Source organism: Argopecten irradians, chromosome 1 (genome assembly GCF_041381155.1).
Source record: "Argopecten irradians isolate NY chromosome 1, Ai_NY, whole genome shotgun sequence".
Taxonomy (NCBI): domain Eukaryota; kingdom Metazoa; phylum Mollusca; class Bivalvia; order Pectinida; family Pectinidae; genus Argopecten; species Argopecten irradians.
The window spans coordinates 45,793,922-45,814,499 of record NC_091134.1 but is presented as its reverse complement, the minus strand read 5'-3'; the positions used below and the strand labels follow the sequence as shown (position 1 = coordinate 45,814,499).

At 37.0% G+C, this 20,578-nt stretch overlaps 1 protein-coding gene across 1 annotated transcript in view; it reads right to left on the bottom strand.

The window, feature by feature from the left end:
* LOC138329953 (palmitoleoyl-protein carboxylesterase notum1'-like) overlaps positions 1-6,034 on the bottom strand; it is a 29,355-nt gene extending 23,321 nt beyond the window's left edge. Inside the window, exon 1 of the mRNA XM_069277256.1 lies at positions 4,837-6,034. Within this exon, the coding sequence (XP_069133357.1) occupies positions 4,837-5,099 (263 nt within the window). The 5' untranslated portion in view covers positions 5,100-6,034. The remainder of the gene's footprint in view (positions 1-4,836) is intronic.
* Between the last annotated feature and the right edge of the window lie 14,544 nt (positions 6,035-20,578).

Here is a 20,578-nt window from a genome sequence, read left to right as displayed (position 1 = left end):
TTCAAAAGGAAGGGGATTCAAACATGTTTTTCGTTTGTTTTTGTTCAAACATGAAAGGAAGCAAATCAAAGGTAAAGCTGTATTTCTTCATTTCTGCAGCATGTGTAGATTTTGAGTGTTTCTCCATTGATCCTGTTTAATGACGGAGTGTTTTCAGTGTGTTGGTACCTAATGGACAATTGTCATCGTCGCGCGTGCCAAGAGACGCAACTTCAAAGAGGTAGCATTTGACCAATTTTCTTATTTACTGTCTATCATTTCCCCTGACATGTGGAAACATTAAATCACCAGTTATCACTGTAAGGGTATTACAGAGTTATCTGCCCTGGCAAAAGGTATTGATTATGACGTTATGTGAACGTAGCATCATAATGGTTCTCGGTCCGTTCACAATATAATGACGTCACAATCAATACCTACCAGCAAGGGAAGAAAACTCTGAAATGAATATTTATAAATTAGCTTGGCTGTCGATGGGCCGTTAAACTTAAACAAATAAATGATTGGAAAGTTGTTTTATCACAATAACCTATCTGCTTTTGACGAAATGGAATTAATACCTGATGTGTTATCAAGTTTTAAAAATCACATTTATTTGTACCACAGAGAATTGTCGGCATTCTTAGTTTAGGATTAGATACTAGTTAGGCCCAATTCCTGTTTGTTATCTACTCTCTCCTTACCCAAGGCTGGGGAATGTACTCTCAGTGATATTTCTGTTATTAAGTCGTTGGCCCCCCTGTGAGGTTAATTAGAGTTAATCAAGAAAGTTTGTACATCGTTGGAATGCAGTATTGGGTCAACTTGTTCGTCTTCAGACGTCAAAACAAAACCTAAAATAGCTACTACGTTGAAAAAAAAACTGAACATGTTTTTATTGTACATGAGAATATTTCAGAAATCTCATTGATCTAAACATATTGGAATGTAGCATTGGGTCAACTTGTTCGACTTAAGTCATCATTACTAAACATGAAATAACTACTGTGAATATACTTTACTACACAAGAGAATATGTCAGAAATGTCATTGATCTAAACATAACTAAATCATCTCCGAGCTTTCGTGGGAAATGTTTGTAAACATTCACTTTGTTCCTCCAGTAATATGACAAGAACATTATTGACGTCATTGTATAGTTTGCTCTGCCAGGGTCTCAGTGCAACGGGATGTTAAAACATCAAATAGCTGTTTTGTTGTTAAGCTACCCACAGTGAACACTTTCACAAATCATCATCTACTACTCGCAACATGCGCACTTTACCGTGTATGTCGTGGCCACCTGAACGATGACGTCATAGCGTCATTAAACAATGCGATAACATTTACACAATTTAATTCATTGCTCATTAAAATCGCGAACTTGTTATAAACATTAACCTATTTACTCCTGTAATTGGATTATAAAATGCTCATTATCTTACGAAAACAAGAACTACAATAATCTGGACATCCGGTCAGTTTTACTGTTTACATGACGTCATCCGGCACGGCGATCGGCAGATAGCACTATTACTTACAACGCTCAAGCTCTGCCTGTGTCTTCGCCCCCTCATAATCATCAGTGTGATGATATTTCCGGGGGCGGGCAGAATTAATTTAACACAAACGGAAACGGTTAGTATTGTTTTATTGGTGTTATTAAGCAGGTGATATACAATAAGCTCATTCGCGTCAACGCCATACTCCCACATCTATATGTATAAATTAAAACAGGAGCAACGAGGGAGGGCTGTCTTATAACTCGGGCCTCACGATCTGAGGTATACCACTCCACTACACTAATGTCCATAAGACGTATCAATGGTCGGTCTGATATTCCGATACTATCACATTATATATCGTAAATAGATTGGGGGAAAAATTATTTGTTTACATGACTGACTCACACATAATTACTGCATTCGCTTCATTACCTACTAAATAATCACACAAAGCCATGGTTTGGCTTTATTTTCCCTTTATCTTTCTATTTGGCTGTTTTACATCATTTATAGCTATGTTATCCAACACATCATCCTCTTTCGACATCTATATTATATATTTTACAGGCGAAGTACACTCTTTTGGTTCATCATCTTATAATCGCTATCTCACATCAAACTTCTTGTCATTCCATTCCCCACTATTTGTTTGTTTCTTTGTCTCACATTTCACTTTCTGAATTGTCATGACTTTATCTTCTTTCGTCCATTCCCCATTCTCCTATTCTATCATTACATCTCTTTTTTACGTTGGATTAAGGAGTTTTATTATGCAAATCACTAGATATTTCCACCATTTGGTGGTTTTCTTTAGAAATTCCTAATTGCCGTGATTCGGTGTTTTTTCTTTTAGAAATTCCTGACAAAATGTAACGATCTTAAGATTACCGCGATTGTTACATGACATATTAAAACAATTGTTGTTTTCCGCTTATCATCGAGTTCCCGGATTCTAAATTATGTCCAAATTTTTATCTTCAATTTTATGATACAAAATTACGTACATCAGTGTCAGTGCACATTCAATCAATTTTTTTCACAATAACCACGTGCAAACGTATTCCGGGATCTCGTGATATTTCCACGCGCGTTAAAGGTCGCACGTCTCTATCTCAGGTGTGTCGTTCGAGGTCGCCAAGTCTACAGCTGTGTACCGAGTAGGACTCTCACAGCCTACAATGTCGTCTTTATGAATTACACTTAATCATACAAATCAACTTATTTTCGCGAGCGATGAGAAACCGTGAAATTAAATAAATTACAAATCGTGATATTTAATGGATGTCAATAAGTCATAGGGTAATTAAAAGAAAACGCGATATTAAGTCGCCTCGGAAATAGGTTGATGTACAGTACAGAACTTAAGTTTTACATATTATGACCGCTTAAAACCATTTATTTTGGAATACAAATCTTGGATTTTCATAAAATCACCCAGAAATATCGCTACCATAACAATGATTATCGATAGGTATACATTCCAAATGTAAAAATCAATATCAGAGCGAAAACAACCAGTAATTATTCCGAAATAATGATATTCTTTATAGATAATGTTATCCGCTGGCCAACTAAACGTCGAGTCCCTTTACGATTTTGTGTGTTATAAAAATTTCTTTATATCATCGGATTTCTTGAATCAAAAACATGTTCGATAAGCAAGGATATGATGAATTTGCCGCCTATACTGTATTTCACTTAAAAGCGTTCACAACGTAACAATCGTCAACAGCAGATCGGATACCAATGCACCAGAGCTGTCATAATGCATTATATAGTAGGCTTTATCAGTAGCTCGTAGCTTCAGAAACCTGTCAAGTTATGTGATTATGAACAGTCCATATATACTGACATGTTAGCATAACGGTGACGGGCAACATTCCCCTCCATGTTATGTTTAGATTTGTAAATGGAGCGTAGCCTTGCTAATGGTAAGTACTAAGTTCACCCTCCCTCGTCCCACACTGCAGCTATATATCAGCCCCCGATCGCCGAGCATCACTCTATCTTATATCCAACTGTTTCTACAACAAAACCGAGCTAAATCCGTCTCCGGTAATACACACTTAAATTGTTTTAACACGTATCGCGTGTGTTTGTATATATTTGTAACAGAGCGGTGCGAGTAACACGTGATTTAGTCGACATCACCCATCGGTGTTACCAAATGAACGATTTCTCATTATGACTGTGATCGAACAATCTCCGCAGCCCCCAGTACACGTTCCCCACATAGTAAACCCCTCAATAGGTGTTGAGACAGTACAGATCCTCCCTGACGTTGTATATTTGTTTAACCCCCTCCCCTTTTACCAAAAGACGATATTTCGAATTCCTAATGGCCCGTAATGAAAAATAGACTCTAAAGTAAGCGTGTGTATATACGATTAGCATTATGCTCTGTGTATCTTCTGCTATCTGTCTATTGACCTAAAGTCGAGCTTTATGTTCCTTCAACCATATACCCTTAAATCTAACTACTTTATGTTGTCGTAATTCAACCATATTCCAACAAATCAAGTTGTTGGGTCATATTGTTTCAAAGTTCCACACATACCCATCTAACTCACGTTAAGTTTCAAGCAAAGAAACTTCAGCACCCCTTTGTAATGTCTTAGTAAACGTATTTCGTATTACTCGGATATATTTTTAGGTACACCTACCATAATCGTAAATAATATTATGTTACGAGATCGTCAGTTGCACAAATTTTCCTACAAACTGTTAATTATCTTTTTTAAATTATTTTTAAAGTCGTTAATTACAGCTATTATCATACACACTGTGGACGTGATCGATTCAATGTGTTACTCGCCGTACATAACTGTAACACACCTATCGAGAAGTGTGAATAGCCGCTATATGTCAATCATATTATATATACAGGTACCACCCACCGAAGAACTTGGCTTACATTCGTTTTTTAATCCCGATAATCTACTCTTATACATGGCCTAATCGATGTTATCAGTGAAAGTCTTACACAATGTATTTTACAACTAATTCTTAATATAGCTACATGTGTTTTGGCGAACTATTAACTTTAGCTTCTGTTTTTTATAATCCTGTTGAAGTTTCCATGATTTAAGTTGATTTATTGTCAAAAGCACTATGGATTCTTTACGTTTTAGCGATACATTTCATCGGTGCGTTTTTCAGGTTTTGGTGGTTTCTACTTTGTAATTTTAGCAATACTACATAGAAATCTTTTTATATTACCAGTATCATCATATATGTATTGTAAAGAAATATAAACATGTTCATAATTGGTGAAACGTTGGAGAAAAATATCAATTTATATGAACATCAATTGCATCTGAATTAAAGACTAGGAAAACGAAAGTTGACTTACCCTGCACGACTACCGTCGTTACACGTGATGCTGGCGTTCTTGAGGTGTTGTCGCTGAAGTCTTGGAATCTCCTTGAGGCCACAGTTGTGAGACTTCTGGGCAATGTCTTTGAGAGATTTCATAAGAGTATCTACACGACCTAGTCTCTCAAGTTTGTTAACATCCAGTGCCATGTCATGGCGACTTAACGTCCTTTCTGGGCGACACATGATGAAGGGAAGTAGGACTAAAACCCAGGCTAGTGACGAGGTTATCCTCGTCATAGTAAAATAGAGACAAAAACCTTACCAATGTGTGTCAGAATTCACATATCTTAAGAGTCACTCATTCAACTATTTTTTTTATTGGCAGAATCTATAAAATTTGCTCGCCTGAAAGAAAATCCATAAAGGGTTTCTCCGAATTCTGGTTCACAAATACCTTCTTGTCGATACTGCAAAACTATAGTTCCCTGAGTGAAATGTAAAATTTAATCCATTTATGTTTTAACAGTAAATTATGTACATCCAGAATATGTTCCAACTGTCAAGAGACCATTCCGCGAATCAATGTACACCAATTGAATCCTGAAATATATTCCAGGTTACATTTAGTCACCGAAACACCGTTATCCATCGGGTACGTCTTTACACACGCACGGGAAAAAGAATTATTCTTTCGCACGAAATTGTTTTAACGTCCAGGAAGTTGATTTTAAGTCATTATCATCAGTTAAAATCATTTGGAACAGTTGATTAATGTTCGTCATAGTCCTTCGTGTAAAACACAAAAACAAATCCTATAAGAAAATATCAAATTAAACTTTGTATTTAAATTCGTAAAATATTTCAGAAGAAAACATCTTAGAGTTAAATGTCTAACAGATCACTCTACGGAAAATCAAAAGGGAAAAGAAAAAACTCGGTCTGCTGTAGACGACGATCGTAACTCTACTGAGACACCTGTGTGTACTGCGGGTTTAAAGCCCTTTGAACAGGACCGCCGTTAGCCTAGACTCAAATCTTGACTCTCGCTCTCGCACCTACTGCGGACTGGGGTCACCAGTGTTGTTCGCATGAGGGGGATCAGTCACTCAAACCATCAAGGGAACCGACACTTCGCTCCAGTGATCCATCACTGCTATACACTAGCCGCTCGCCTTACTCGGCCTAAATACTATTTGGATCTAATAATTTCATTTTTACCTACGTTCAGTGTAGTGTATAAGTTTTTTTTTCTGTGTGTTTTTGTTAACTGAGTTCCGTATTTGTATTGTAACACCTGTGACTGGAGGAAAGAAACGTCATTTTCGTAGATAGGTGTTGGAGACCCTCCCCTTTTTCGGAAGGTGGGCTGTCAATCAATTTTCCGGATACAACTTACCGGATTTGATTCGTTCGTTTATGACTATGCGCGTATCTCGATTCCATTCGCGCGATTAGCATTGATTGGTATGATAAACTGTGTGCGTGTGATTGTAGCTTTAGTGGAGTGTGTGTAGTACTACGAAATCTACACGTGCTAAACCCCCGTAACTAAATAGTCTCTACCTGAATAAGCCTATCACTTCAAGTATTTTCTTTGTGAAATGGACGGTGTGATCACTGACAGCTCTGTAATTACCGAACTAAATGATACATGAACTGTGGGTCAGAGCACGCGGGGTCACGTGGGGTATATATCAGAATTCAACTTCAAACCGTTTGATGAAGTAAAAAAATGTACAAACGGTGATAATAAAGAAATTAACTTCTAGTTTGACAAACTGTAAAGTTCACACATCAAACTAGCGTTTATGTTTTAGCAGAGAGCTTCCTGTATCTATAAATCTCCGAACGAAATGATAATACCCTGGAATAAGACCTGACCCGACCCCATGCCCTCGGAGATACACACACAGTCCTTTCTGTGAAGAGTACTCTGCGCTGTTTCAGAGAGCCCGTTTGATGTAGTCATGTTTCGATGTCTCTGGAACATCAAAGGAAGTATGCTTGGCACAAACAGTTGTTTTTCTGCATACGATCGCTCACAGAAACCAAAACTAGACCCTCGCCGATAACGCCCGAACTTGATCACGTGTATTTGATCAAGAATATTTATTATTGTTCTGTTCATCTTCGATTCCCAATCGCTTGGTTTGCTCGACCAGGATGTTGAGACACCAATTTTCGAGGTATAGTTGGATCTACAGATTGAAAAAAACCCATCCAATTTTGTTATCGTTGAAGCATAATGATATTTTTCATTATTTTGAGGGAGGGGGGATTGTATGGAAGACGTATGCCGAATTCCATCATTGTAATAACATTATATGTCGCCTCCTTACTTGACGTTGTTTTCTGTTATCGCCACAGCTTTCTGTTGGGACATTCCATCACTGATACTGGATACACATCAAACGATCCCGTGTTAACCTTTATTGCTCCAAGCGTGCCGACATCTGTAAATTCCTTCTGCTATTGATTTTCGACATATGCGTATATTTCTGGTCAGGTTAAACGGTGTTAATGTCCAAACTAACTTATCACTTCAATTACAGCAGTGTGCAAGGACGGTGGGGACACCCGTTAGAAAGTCCCTGACAATGAAACCAATGAACCCTTGAAATATATAGTATCTTTATATATTTGGCTTTGTTTATTAGGGTCATTTCATATCTGTCTACCCTATGTGCAATGCTTTTGTGTGTGTAAATGTCTAGTTTTTGAGAAACTGGTATACTGAGCACTTACTTGTTTGTTTGATTTAATTAACGTCCTATTAACAGCCTGGGTCATGCAAGGACGACCTCCCATAAATGCGTTTTGCTGCGTGGTGCGTGTTTTGGGAGACTGCGGTGTTGAGTCCTCTTGTTTAGTGGAACTCTTGCCACTAAACAGAATTGTCCACTCTCACTTCTTACTAAGAGTACTGTGTGTCTCGGCCAGGGGACAGAATCCAGAGCCTTCCTCACAAGGTTGGCGCTCAACCTAAGGCCAAAAGGCAAGCTGATAAAGCGTTTAAAGGAGATACATTTGGAATACTATCTTTTTTCTTCGTTACGTAGTCATGCAGGTAGGGCATTAAGAATTGTACCTGCTGCCCCTATTGCATGATCGTAAAAGGCGACTAAATTTAGGATCTTATCTTTTCTCTTCTTTCTTAAAGTGAACAGTCGGGCAAGGATGGCTAAAGTCGGTAAAAATGGTGTGAATGTATCCAGTATAATTTCTTATGAAATGGAAAAATAAAATCTCTCGCCAAAATCTGTCTGCGTACGAAGAAATTAAATTAAAGTATGGAAATTCTAAAACGTCCTCCCGGCTCACTATGTCCGTGGTTACATTTCCACGCAGCCTCGCTTTCAATGCTTTCAACTTTTCCTTACTTTAATGGTCAGAACTGGGAAACTAAGCAGAACTTGACCGTCGTATTAATATGTGAGAACTTTTGGAAGGCCAATGAACGCATTTAGACTGGTTTTCTTTGCCCGACTATTCACTTTAATGACTTTGTGTTTCCTAATGCCCTTGGCACCGTCTCACTTTTGGCCTTGAGTTGAGCGTTCGCCCCTGTGAGGAAGCCTCTGAGTTCTGTCCCCTGACCGAGACACACAAAAGTCTATAAAAAGGTAGTTTCTGCTCCTGCTTAGCGCTCAGCGAACAGGGAGTGTGACCACTGGTTCGCCCGTTGTCAGTATAATGTGACCGAGTAGGGTGAGTTGTTTGGTGTCTTCGGCGGCATACTTCAGTGATATAGCACTATAAAGGGAACAACAATTCCACTATACAAGAAGACACAACACGAACGTACCGCAGTCTACCAAAGCACGTACCTCGCACTTTACACTGCATAGATGAGAGACCGTCCTTACATGACACTGGCTGTTAATAGGACGTTAAAATAATCAAACAAACACGTGTTACGTCAATGAATTGAAGTTCGGCTGTTTCCGGTTGTAGGTTGTTTATGTAAAGACAGCCTACCCTGTATGCGATGTGTTTGTGTGAATATCTGTATATTTTTGGGAGGCTACGGTATCATTGTGTTGTGACGCAATAGTTGAAAATCTTGTCTATTTTATAGTGCTACCTCACTTCAGCATACCGCCAGAGACACAGGGCAGCACGACCTACCCGGTCATATTATACTGACAACGGGCAAACCAGTCGTCCCACTCACTTTATACTAAACGCTTAGAACGATCACCGCTTGACTATGGTGTATCTCGCCCAGGGGGCAGAGCTCAAAGTCACTCTGACAGGGACGATCGCTCAACTGAAGGTTTAAAGAGAGGCGGTGTTAAGGGAGACGTTAGGCAGAAGTAAGTTAGAGAGAAGGGAAACGACAATATACAAAATTTAGAAGTCTTTTACGGTTATTCAGTAGGGGCAGAGGTACAATTCTGATGCCCTACATGCAGTGCCTTGATTCTGGTAATATTCATGATTGTTGTACACCGGGGTGGTGGTCACGTGGTGCAGGGTTATATAAGGAGCTACTACCCCACATTTTTTATATGAATATTTTATTTTAAGACAAACATAACGAGGGCGAACATAATTTCAACCTTCTCAACATACCTCTCTTTGAACACCTAAAATCCTTCCTACAAGAAAAAAATAACCTTCTTTGTAGCTCGTCTCATCGAAACCACTGATGACAATTTGAATATCAAAATGACTTCCTTAACAAGAGCAAAACAGCTTAGAAGCTAAAACTGTTAATGCTATTTAAGACAATGATTAAAAAAGTAAAGTTATGTATATCACCAACAAAATAGCACTTAACCATATATAATTTCTATTTAATGGAAGTTCCTAAACTATAATCAGGCCGGGATCGAGTTATTGGCAAACATATATCACGTCATATTGTTCAAGTAGTTAGAACAATCAACTACTAGATTGTTCCAAATACGGGCAAGATAATCTAGTATAGACACTCGGCCGTCAAATTCTTTTCCGAACTTTAGGCGTGTTGGCCAGTCGAAGTTTGTTTGTTTGATTAATTAACATCTATGGTCATGTAAGGACGGCCTCCATGTATGTGATGTGCAGCGTGTATGTAGTATGCGGTGCATGTTTTGGGAGACTGCAGTATATTCATGTTGTGTTTTTTGTATAATGAAACTATTGTCATTTCAATAAAGCATACTGCAGAGGAACCAAGCAACACACCGCATCCAGTCACATTATACTGACAACGGGCAAACCAGTCGTCCTGCTCCCTGCTGAGCGCTAAGCAGGAACAGAAAACACTTTTATAGACTTTGGCGTGTATAGACACTAAGGGACAGAACACATGGCCTACTTTACAGAGCCGAGCGCTCAACTGAAGGCCTATATTTTTGTGGTGTCAAGAGAGACGTTAGGAAGAATAAAGTAAGTTCGGAAGAAAGAAAACATAAGATCATAAATTTAGTCGCATTTTATGATCATTCAATGGGGGCACCAGGTACAATTCTAACGCCCTACCTGCATGACCGGCATGTCTAGGACCTGAAGACCGAGACTAGCATTGGGCCAGATTGCATATCGTACGTCAGGAATCATTTACTCTTCAATGTCATCGACCTTCACAATTACCAGTGTACTTTACGAATTATCTTTTCTGGAAGAATGTGTCGTTGAAGTATTTCCTAAACAAGCGTCGGGACCGGGAGCCATTGTGACCAGCTATAGCAGCCTGTTTGGCGGTTCCGCCATGTTTTTGAGAGACACCGTCTGGCTAGGATGGTGTTAGAGGCCATCTGTGCCTGGTATCACCACCTCCGATCTTGTAATCCCCATCAGTACAGGGGTAACGGGTTACAGCCTGATTGGGACTCGTCATCATATTGTTTAAACCCCAATACCGATAGGTCGACATGTTTACACAATAAATTCACAACAAGAAAGCAAATATTGTTTCTTCGGTCGAAAAAAGTTGGGCTCGATTTTCAAAGGAAATGTTCAAGGATTTTGTTGCGATTGAAGAACTGAGGTTTACACAGAAAGGACAGTTTTTGTTTTCTATTTTGTGTAAGCTAACAGAGTAACGCGGTAATTAGCATTTCCTATCACTACCAACCCCAATGATTGTGTAGGTGATGAATTTGTACTCAGAGCTGGACTGCACTGGGTCTTTACACGAAACAGTCACTCTTTAAAAAGAAAAACCAACTGTTTGATAAGTTTTTAAGTGATGAAGTGTTCGTTCATTACTTTGTAAAGGTTCGGGTCGATGATAAAACGAAAGTTTATCTATTTAAAACACAGTAATAGATAACAAACCTACAGCAAATCGAAAACAAATGTCTAAAAGGGATTTTAATGACAACCCTACCCTCTTGCACCCAGATCCACACCTCTTGCCTTATAAAGATCTTGTTTTTCTTACATTTCTGAAATTTTTGCAAATTTCATTCAATGCTTTTCCCCAGTTTTCTACCGTATTGATAAAAACGAATACAAAAACTATAGAAATCGTATACCACACAATTTAAATCACTCTAAATCATCAAAACCGGTGGCAGATTGAATGCAAAATTTAGATTGAGAAAGTTACCTCGGAAAAAGAAGTGAACTTGGTGTTGTGTATTTGTAATAAGTTATTTGAATAATCATGACTATTTCGCTAACTCATATTGATGAGTTGATGGTCTTGTGAAATTTAAAAATGTTCATCCTTCATACTTGCGGACTAATTACGAAAATTTCTTATCTGTGTTCCGAGACGTCACTACCTTCTTACACGAAGGGAAAACTTTTAGGTAAAGAAGTATTTGTAAAATTGTGCATTTGATGTTGCTCATGAAAGAAAACATATCTCAAAATAAAACAGCGACCTCTGTATTTTCGGATCTTATGATAACATATTTGTCGCCATTACCATAAGTCGGTACCCAGTACGGACATCGGGATGTCGTAAAGTTGAACGATATTATCTTAAAACGTTGGAAATAGAAAGGTAGAAAAATCATGCTCATTACTACAATTCTGTTTACATCTCAAAATCTGTCAGCATCCGCAATTTTGACTTTTGATAGATTAAGAGATCTACAATTTCCCATTATGATTTACATCAACTTTTAAGTAAAATGTTCTTTCACATCAACTTTCAAGTAAAATGTTCTTTGATATTTTAAATAATATCTTTAAAGTCTTAAATTAGATGTCGCCAAACTTTTTAGACATTCAAATATCAAAGAGAACTTCTAGGCAATGCTTGCTTGAAATTTGACTGCGAATTTCCATATATTAATATATATATTTTTCGTATTCAATTTGTTTCCCAATAGAGAATTTTCACAAGAGAGAAAATATATAATGATAAAATGATACAAAAATTGAGAAATTCTTATATATGCATTTTTTATGCCAAAAATAACTCATTTTGAACGGTTGAAACATAAAATTGATGAAAGGGCGTTAGACAAATGGTTTTTTTTTATTATGCATCTGCCATGACAACCAATAAGAATTTTTTAACTATAATAATAATATAAAAAAGTAGAATCCATGTAATTTCAAGCATAAAATTGGGACAAATAGGGGGACTTTACGGTTTTATGAAACTGATGTCTTTACAAATCGCGGCCTTTGTCGAGTACTGTGTTTGAAGTCGTGAGGTCGTCCTTACTACCATAGCCCGGGCTAAAGCACACCTGAGCTCATTTGGAGAGGCCGAACAGGTGAAACAATACTTCAAAGGATATTCGTCCGTCTTCAAATTTGACCAAAATGACACCCATTTGAAATATCGCCAGAGCCGGGAAACGGCGTTATTAGTAAATTGAAGGTAGGCATTAGCCTTTATGTTCACCGGCTTGTCCGAGATTTTTGACACGATAATCAGAAATACCTTATTAAGTGACACAGGTAACAGGTCCACACTCTTTGATGTTTGCCGGCCACACCGGTCCGCATTACTACCGATTACACTCACAGCTACACATTATTAACTCGCGGATCGTTTTATTTCCTCTATAGTAAAATAATCAGAATTTGTATTAAAGTCGAAGGTCAAATAAATATAGAGCACTTGGCTTCGGGATACTTATAATCGGGGTAAGGGTGGTGAAATAATAATAGCTGGACATTGAACAGCGCTAGGATATCTATATTTCTAGAGATTATTTGATATAAATGGATAAAACAGCAAGTCTCTCTGAAAATAATACCAAGATTTTTTCAAAGAGAACGCTATTTCTGAAATATTGATTCAGCTAATTTTCACAGTATTTAAAATGCACCATGTCAACATAATCCACGGGCGTAGTTGTTAATAACATGTAATACAGTAAGCAGACCATGACCAAATCCGCGTTTATAAAGCATCTATATTTACTGCGATTACCAGGAATACGTTGGGAGGGGGAAGTTTAGAAAGAGAAAAGATAAGATCTCTTATTTAGTCGCCTTTTACATTTGATTTACGAGGACAGAATACAGAACCAACCTAACAGGGGCAATCGTTCAACTAAAGAATAAATGTAAGATACTGTCAATGGAGGCAGTACGAAGGGAATATTATTTTGGAATGATATAAACGATAAGATCCTATGCTGGAATCATATCTGTAGGCTAAAGCATTATTGCTATTCTATTCTCTGTATGTTTCTGGTGCTCTTTAGCATACACAAAAGGCAAGAACGAATATTCTTATCACAAAAATGATCGCCATATTTTACTGTAAAAGAGAGAAAGGTAAAATTAAAAAAAAAAGACAAAATTTGAAAAATCAAAATTAACATATGTTTTATTAAAGATTCTCCACCGACGACAGGGCATAAATGATACTCATTATTTTAACAAAAAATGGTGGTTAATCGTATATATATATATAACTGATTAACATAAAAAATAATTTGAAATGAGTTATTTTGATTTCGGTATGCGCAATCAGTACTGCATTCCACATAGGACACAGTGCCACGGATTTTTTTCGGGATGCAATTAATTACTTTTAATATTTTTATATTGAAGTAAAATTGGAAGCTCAAACTTTTTAATGGTAGAAGTAATTGTGTAAAGTAAGTAACTTTTGTAACCGAAGAAAATACTAAATCGTATGCTCCTGTTTTTGATAAGAGAAAAATTACCATTTGTCAGCGGTGGAGCATCTTTAAAAATAAATCAATTGTTATCATTTTCCCAAAAAAGTACTAAGACACATTTTTTCTTCGACATTAATTTGCTATTTCATGCTGGATGAATTGTGTCGATTGTATAATGCGATTTGCATACTTACAACCGATTTTGTACCGTAGAAGGTCTTCTGAATCTTGGATTTAGCTCAGTTTTGTTGAATAATAACCACAATAGTTTGCAATATACTCAAAAATAAATCCAATTGGGTATGAGATTCTAACATGTTTTTAACTGAAGAAGATGAGTTGTATTATGTAACAACCAGAGAAACCAATCTCAGACATTTGTTAAAGTGCATAGCCCCATCATTAAGATATGACAAGATAAATGCCTCGTATTTTCTGTTGCCAAGAGCATGTCGTCTGACTATGCAGTGAGTTGGTCTAATTTTTCCATCCATGGAATTCACATAAAACAATGCTCATGTTTCTCTATTAATAACATAATCTCTTAGAGAAGAGATTTACACACGAAAAACAGTACAAGTAAATGATTACTAACTATTTAACGTTCCTATAACAGTCATGGTCTTTTTAGTACGGTATCATATAAATGTAATGCACTACGAGTGTTAGGTGCATGCGTTTTGGGAGACTGCGGTATGTTCATGTTGTATTTTCTGTCAAGGTAAATTATTTAAGCCTTGTGTTTGCAGAGCAGATTCTGCCTCATTTAATGACTATGAAATACCACGATTCGATGTCAGACACGACGCTTAGAAGAGAAGAATTAAGATACCAAAATTAGACGCTTTGGCCTCTTACACACCGAGATCCCTTATTTATACATTAATAATTCCAAAACACCAACAAAAAATGATAAAATACGTGTACGTCAAAGTGCGTACGTTTTATAGTATCTTTTATTCAACAATGTATTATTGTAACATCCCCAACATTTTTTTTTAAATTTCGGATCAATTACAATATGGAAGTTTTATTATAATAATTTAAATGAAACGCACGTGCTCATTACAAATAAGTTTAACTATTTATTGTATAAAACATGAGGATTGAGTAGTATTCATAACTAATGTACGATTTTGTCTACTACGTTGAGCACTAAAAGTTTCGTTTACAAGACCACATTCTCATATCCAATTTATACATGTTCTCTTATTTGTTTGCAATAACAAATATTTCCAAATCGTGTATTTATTTACTTGAGTTGTTTGAAGACAACTTCAGAATGATTATTGTTTGCTTACATCTTGGCTATATATTTAATTTGATTACTTTCAAATAAATCTAATATATAAAAAATATTTTTGACTTTTTAATAATTTAACAATGGAACTGTTTGAAACATACGATGGAGTGATTCCTGTATTATACGCCGTCTTAACCCACACCCAAATCATTACATATATTGAAGATGAAATAATATTGAAGTTAATTGTGGATATGTTGAGAGGGTAGGACTACCCGTATCCGAAAGAGGGTAGGGCACCTGGAGTTAACAAAAAGTAAAGATGATTAAAAAGATTTACAAAACATCAGACGAATCTATGCCATAATAGAATAATACAACTACACTGAAAAAAATAAAGAATTCCGCCGTTCTATTGTCAGACGAATTCAAACGAACGTAAAGTCCAGCGCACCTGTATGTTGTGTCTACACTAGAGCATTGAAATAAGAACACAAAGCTACCAAGTCGGTTTTGTTGTTATCTGTAAGGTCAACAAGTACAATCTCCTCTCATAAACACCAGATCAATACGATCAATGATTCAAATCGATTTTACCCGATGATCAATAATTCAGATTACTTGGAATATGATATCAATGGAATGTTGAAATTATACGGTGCATATTATTATATATAAACGTGTGTACATATACTAGTGAAATATTAAATATTCAAAAGCGCTAATCGTTACTCATTTGTATGGTGCTTATTTCTTCATAATTTCCTGTGTAAATAAATGTTTGTTGACTTTTACTACTTATATGTTCAATGCCGGTCAACTACACATGGAGTTTGTACATCATTTTGGATCTGGTACAAAACGCCCATATTAATTAATATAATAATAATAACAAATAACACTAGCTCAAACGAAAAATATTAATCGAGGAAATATCTATGAAAGATCACAAACGGTCATCGGACACCCAGCTAGCAAGATTAAAAAATAAATAATTCAGATTAACTCTTTCAGTGCAATTAAGAATCGTAAAAGGCGACTAAATTTGGAAATTTTCGTGATGATCTATTCTTCCTTATGTATTCCTACTCCAGGGTATAACTGTCGTTATATCCACGTCGATGATAGTAACCCCTAGAATATCGAGGATGTATTAGTTTCTGCTCCTGCTTAACATTAAGCAAAACGTGTGTTGGATAATGTAACAGGATTGGGTGCAGTGGTGCACTATTTGAAGTAATTCTCCATATGCTTCAATGAGATAGCACTATAAACTACTATAAACTGGGAAATGCTTCCACTTTAACAAGGCTACATTATACGGTAACATACTGTAATCTCCCAAAGCACATATGTACTGGGTCGCGACCAGTTACTGTGATGTACCAGTTATCGTGATTTCTGCGCACGCTCTATCTCCCGCACAATTTTTGGAAGTTTTTGACCAGCTAAATTAGCCATGCAAATGCAACAAAAAAATTTTCATTTGCAACCGATATTGCTAACAAATCTACGTTTTCCTGTTGAAATCAAAGTTTGTAACCTTCAATCATAGAGGGGGGGGGGGAGCTTGAAATCATGACTTACTTGCATATTAATCCTGAAATTCCATGAAAGCATCGTTTATTTTGTTTGTCGATCATTTTCAAAAATCGTTCTGCATCAAAGTAGGCCAAGTATGCAGAATCATGGGTATACGGCAAGTTACCGATCGGGCATGGATGAACAGGATCGTAACTAGAAGGTAGTTTTTACTTAGTGCATACGTCTTGTGTTTAGTTTTTTCAAACAAAATAAGTCACATGTATTTATAGAATTTTTGTAAGTTTTAGATCGTCTACACCTTTTACTCCTGCCCAGAGCCGAATCCTGCTTTTAGTGATTCCCCGGTCACCTATCGAACGCACCTTTTTTTTCCGTGATGCTTTGTATCCGTCACTGAATCGCATATTCCACTAAAACATATCAAATAACTAAAATCCTTGGAAAAAAATCGAAAAAATCACGGTATGATACGCTCAGAAAAACCAACCAATCGACAAATAAACAATCAATGGGGTATTACAATCGGCCTAGAGTATCTTCAATTTTCATGCGAAGACCAACTTTTCATACTTTATTTCAGATGTCGCAAAAGGAGAAAAACACGGCAGAAGCATTGTTATTTCGCAGGTATGATCAGTGTAACGAGTCAAATAAATTAATCTAAAAAGTCATACATGTAGAATCAAGGTATGCGGCTCATGTGGTCTAGAAGTATAAGGTTCTATAATTGATTGTGTTGATCTTCAGTGAAATACCGACATGCAAGTCGATGGTTTAAATCCCAGGATCAGGACACGTTCCCTACAGGTAACAGTTCAAACAGGTGTGTAAACTATGTAGGTATTGATTACAGATTCTTATAGAAATAGCTTTACTCACGCTGTCAGATATTATGGTAAAATGCATTCTTCATCGCCGTTCGTTGGCCTTCCTTAGTATATTGTTGTAGAGGCTTCAACTTCCAAATACTAAGAATTAATTAACATAAAAAGAGACCTAACACGAATATACTGCAGCCTCCCTCCAAGATCATCACCATTTACACTAGAAGCAATGCAGGCTGAGGGGGACTGTCTTAAATTATTTAAGCTTATTCAACCAACCTGAACATAAAAAAGTATTATAGCAACCTCAGAATAGGTCACAGGAAGAAAAGAAAAACAATATCGCAAATTTAGTCGCCTATACGACATCATGCATACCTGCTGAACAATAACATCTATCTGGTTCCTCTGAAATATATTCAATTGCTAAATACACCTGCAGACGAAGTGTTATATTTGCATTGTGACGTGTAACTGTTTACTTTTATTACGTTTAACATTAATTTAATATACATACTAATGTTGTACATATCAACATCCGATTTTATAACGAGATATCTAATTACTAACGGACACGTGAGTTGGTCGTTACGGTAGAGCATGGTAATAGCCCATCATTCACCCCCACTCGCAATCACGCACATGGAATCTCCACTTAACATGGAACGAACTAGCTAATCAGTCGAAAAGCGATCATCGATTAAAATCAATATTGTCACCTACTCATAAAGAACCTGAAATACGTAAATAAATTGCTTCCATTTAAAGGGCAACTCCCATACATTAAGTCTTTCTCTTTTGTAGTTCTGCTATTATTTAACAGATTTTAACTAATTCTTTTCAGCTCTGATTGAAGTTTCGAATTTCACATTTTAAGAAAGACTTTCTCCTCTTGTGAACACCGTAACATGGGAGGACAATCACGGGTCCGCACTAATTTACGGCCCAAAGCATGCATTCTTGTCAGAAGAATTTTGATTGATTCGATTCCGGATAATATTTCCTTTAAATTTTGCCTCAGCGGTTCGAAGCTTTAAACAGTCATTTACGCGCGCTATTGTCAATCACAAATCGGATTCATTATGGAAAGCATGAGTGAAGGTCTATCTAAAAAATTATGTGTTCCAAACAGCAATGCCTATAAGTAATGATGTAATACTGACTACTAAAATAACATTGATGAGTTATCAGTCAAAACATATCCAACGTAAGTGTTTCACTTCACATTGCCTGATAATGTGGCGTCATTGATAGCTCTATATGATCTCTAAATATTTCTACAATGGTATTTCATAAGGAATATTAATTGAATAGAAATTCTCTAATGTTGCAATAATTAAAAAAAAAAAAACCAAGAGAGGATGTTCAAATTTATACAAGCTTCATATTCAAAAGCAAACATGTTTAACTTATGCTACTGTCAGTAGGTTATTTTTATTTAGAAATGGATCCTCTTGTCGAAAATATCAAATACTACACAGAACACGGACATTAATGTGGCTTCCGTATCGGAAACCCGATGTGAGACCCTCGCGAACATGCTACTGTCGATAACAGCTCGTTTTGTAAGGAGAGAGGTATCGTCAGGATAAAAATACGCAGAACACCTTCAAAGGGATTTCCCGGAGACGGCCGGATAACAACAACCGTATCACTACATGTGATAGGTTCAAAGGTCACTTCCAATACATACCGCCAAGTACACACAAAAAAGTCTTTGAAAAAGTGACATTGACACCAATTCCCGTAAGACTGACAGTATATACGTAGAAGTAGGAGAGTGTTGTAACCTTTTTAATCTTAACATGTTTGGATATTAGGTTGTCTCTGGAGTGTTGGAGGGCTACATTGATGTCTTGACCTTTTCAGATGATAAAAGGAATAAGAAAACATAACTGACGACTAAGTACAGAGAACAGTTTGTTTCGCCAGCAAAGGTCAATCTCTAACATGTGGGTGCATTGCTAGGTCCGTTAAAACACTATTAATGCGAAACGGGATTTGTACAATTCACAGTAAAACCAGAGCTAAAAATACTATTCATACCAGAAATTAATCCAACACTGTCGGCAAAAACACAGACGGGCACTGCGGTAATTACATGACATCTGATTCCTGACCCTGGACATTTTGGATTAAAGGTATATTTGACGTAAAGGATGTGTATTTCAGTGCCTGGATGTTTATGCCACTGGTGTCTCTCCTAAAATTCCATATTATACAGACATCATAATTGAAAAATTTAGAGATCAGAGATGAAGACATTTTATTCGCATTGCCTTTTGATAGACTGGAGAAGGCGACCACTTATCTGCTAGACAGACATAATGGTTGCCAGGGGCAACGATGTTCTGAGGTCGTGATACTACAGGTCATAGTTAATGTTCACACATAGTTTTACCCTTTAATTTTTGCACTTTATCTCTTTTTAAGTGCAGACCTTTTCCATATGATCAACCGTATGCCCTAGAGCTGTGATGGATGAGACAGGATAGTGGATACATTGCAGTGTGTGACCTCTTAATAAATTAATATCTGTTTACATGGCGACAAACAGTAGCACGTAACAGGCCAGGGAAATAGGACACGAGACACAAACATCAGCAAGAAAAAAAATCAGAACACTTCGATTTGACCGGTATGAATTTTAAAACATGTACATTCTAAAATATTCTCAGAGAAAAGAACCAAGAGCTCCGGGGGATAAAGCTATCTCCTTTAACATTAACAACACTGGCCATTGTTGTATGTTTGTTTGTTTAATTTATCAACGTCCTATTAACAACCAGGGTCATGAAGGACGCTCTCCATATCTGCAGTATGAAGCGTGTGTGAAGTGGGAGGTGGATGTTTTGAGACATTGCGGTATGTTCGTGTTGTGTCTTCTTGTATAGTGGAACTTTTGCCCTTTTTATAGTGCTATATCACAGAAGCATGCTGCCAAAGACACCAAGCAACACACCCCACCCGCTCACATTATACTGACAACGGGCGAACCAGTTGTCCTACTCCCTGTATGCGCTAAACAGGAGCAGAAACTACTACTTGTATAGGATTTGGTGTGACTCGAACAGGGGACAAAACCAAAAGCCTACCTCACAGACGCAAGCGTTCAACTGAAGGTCAGTGAGG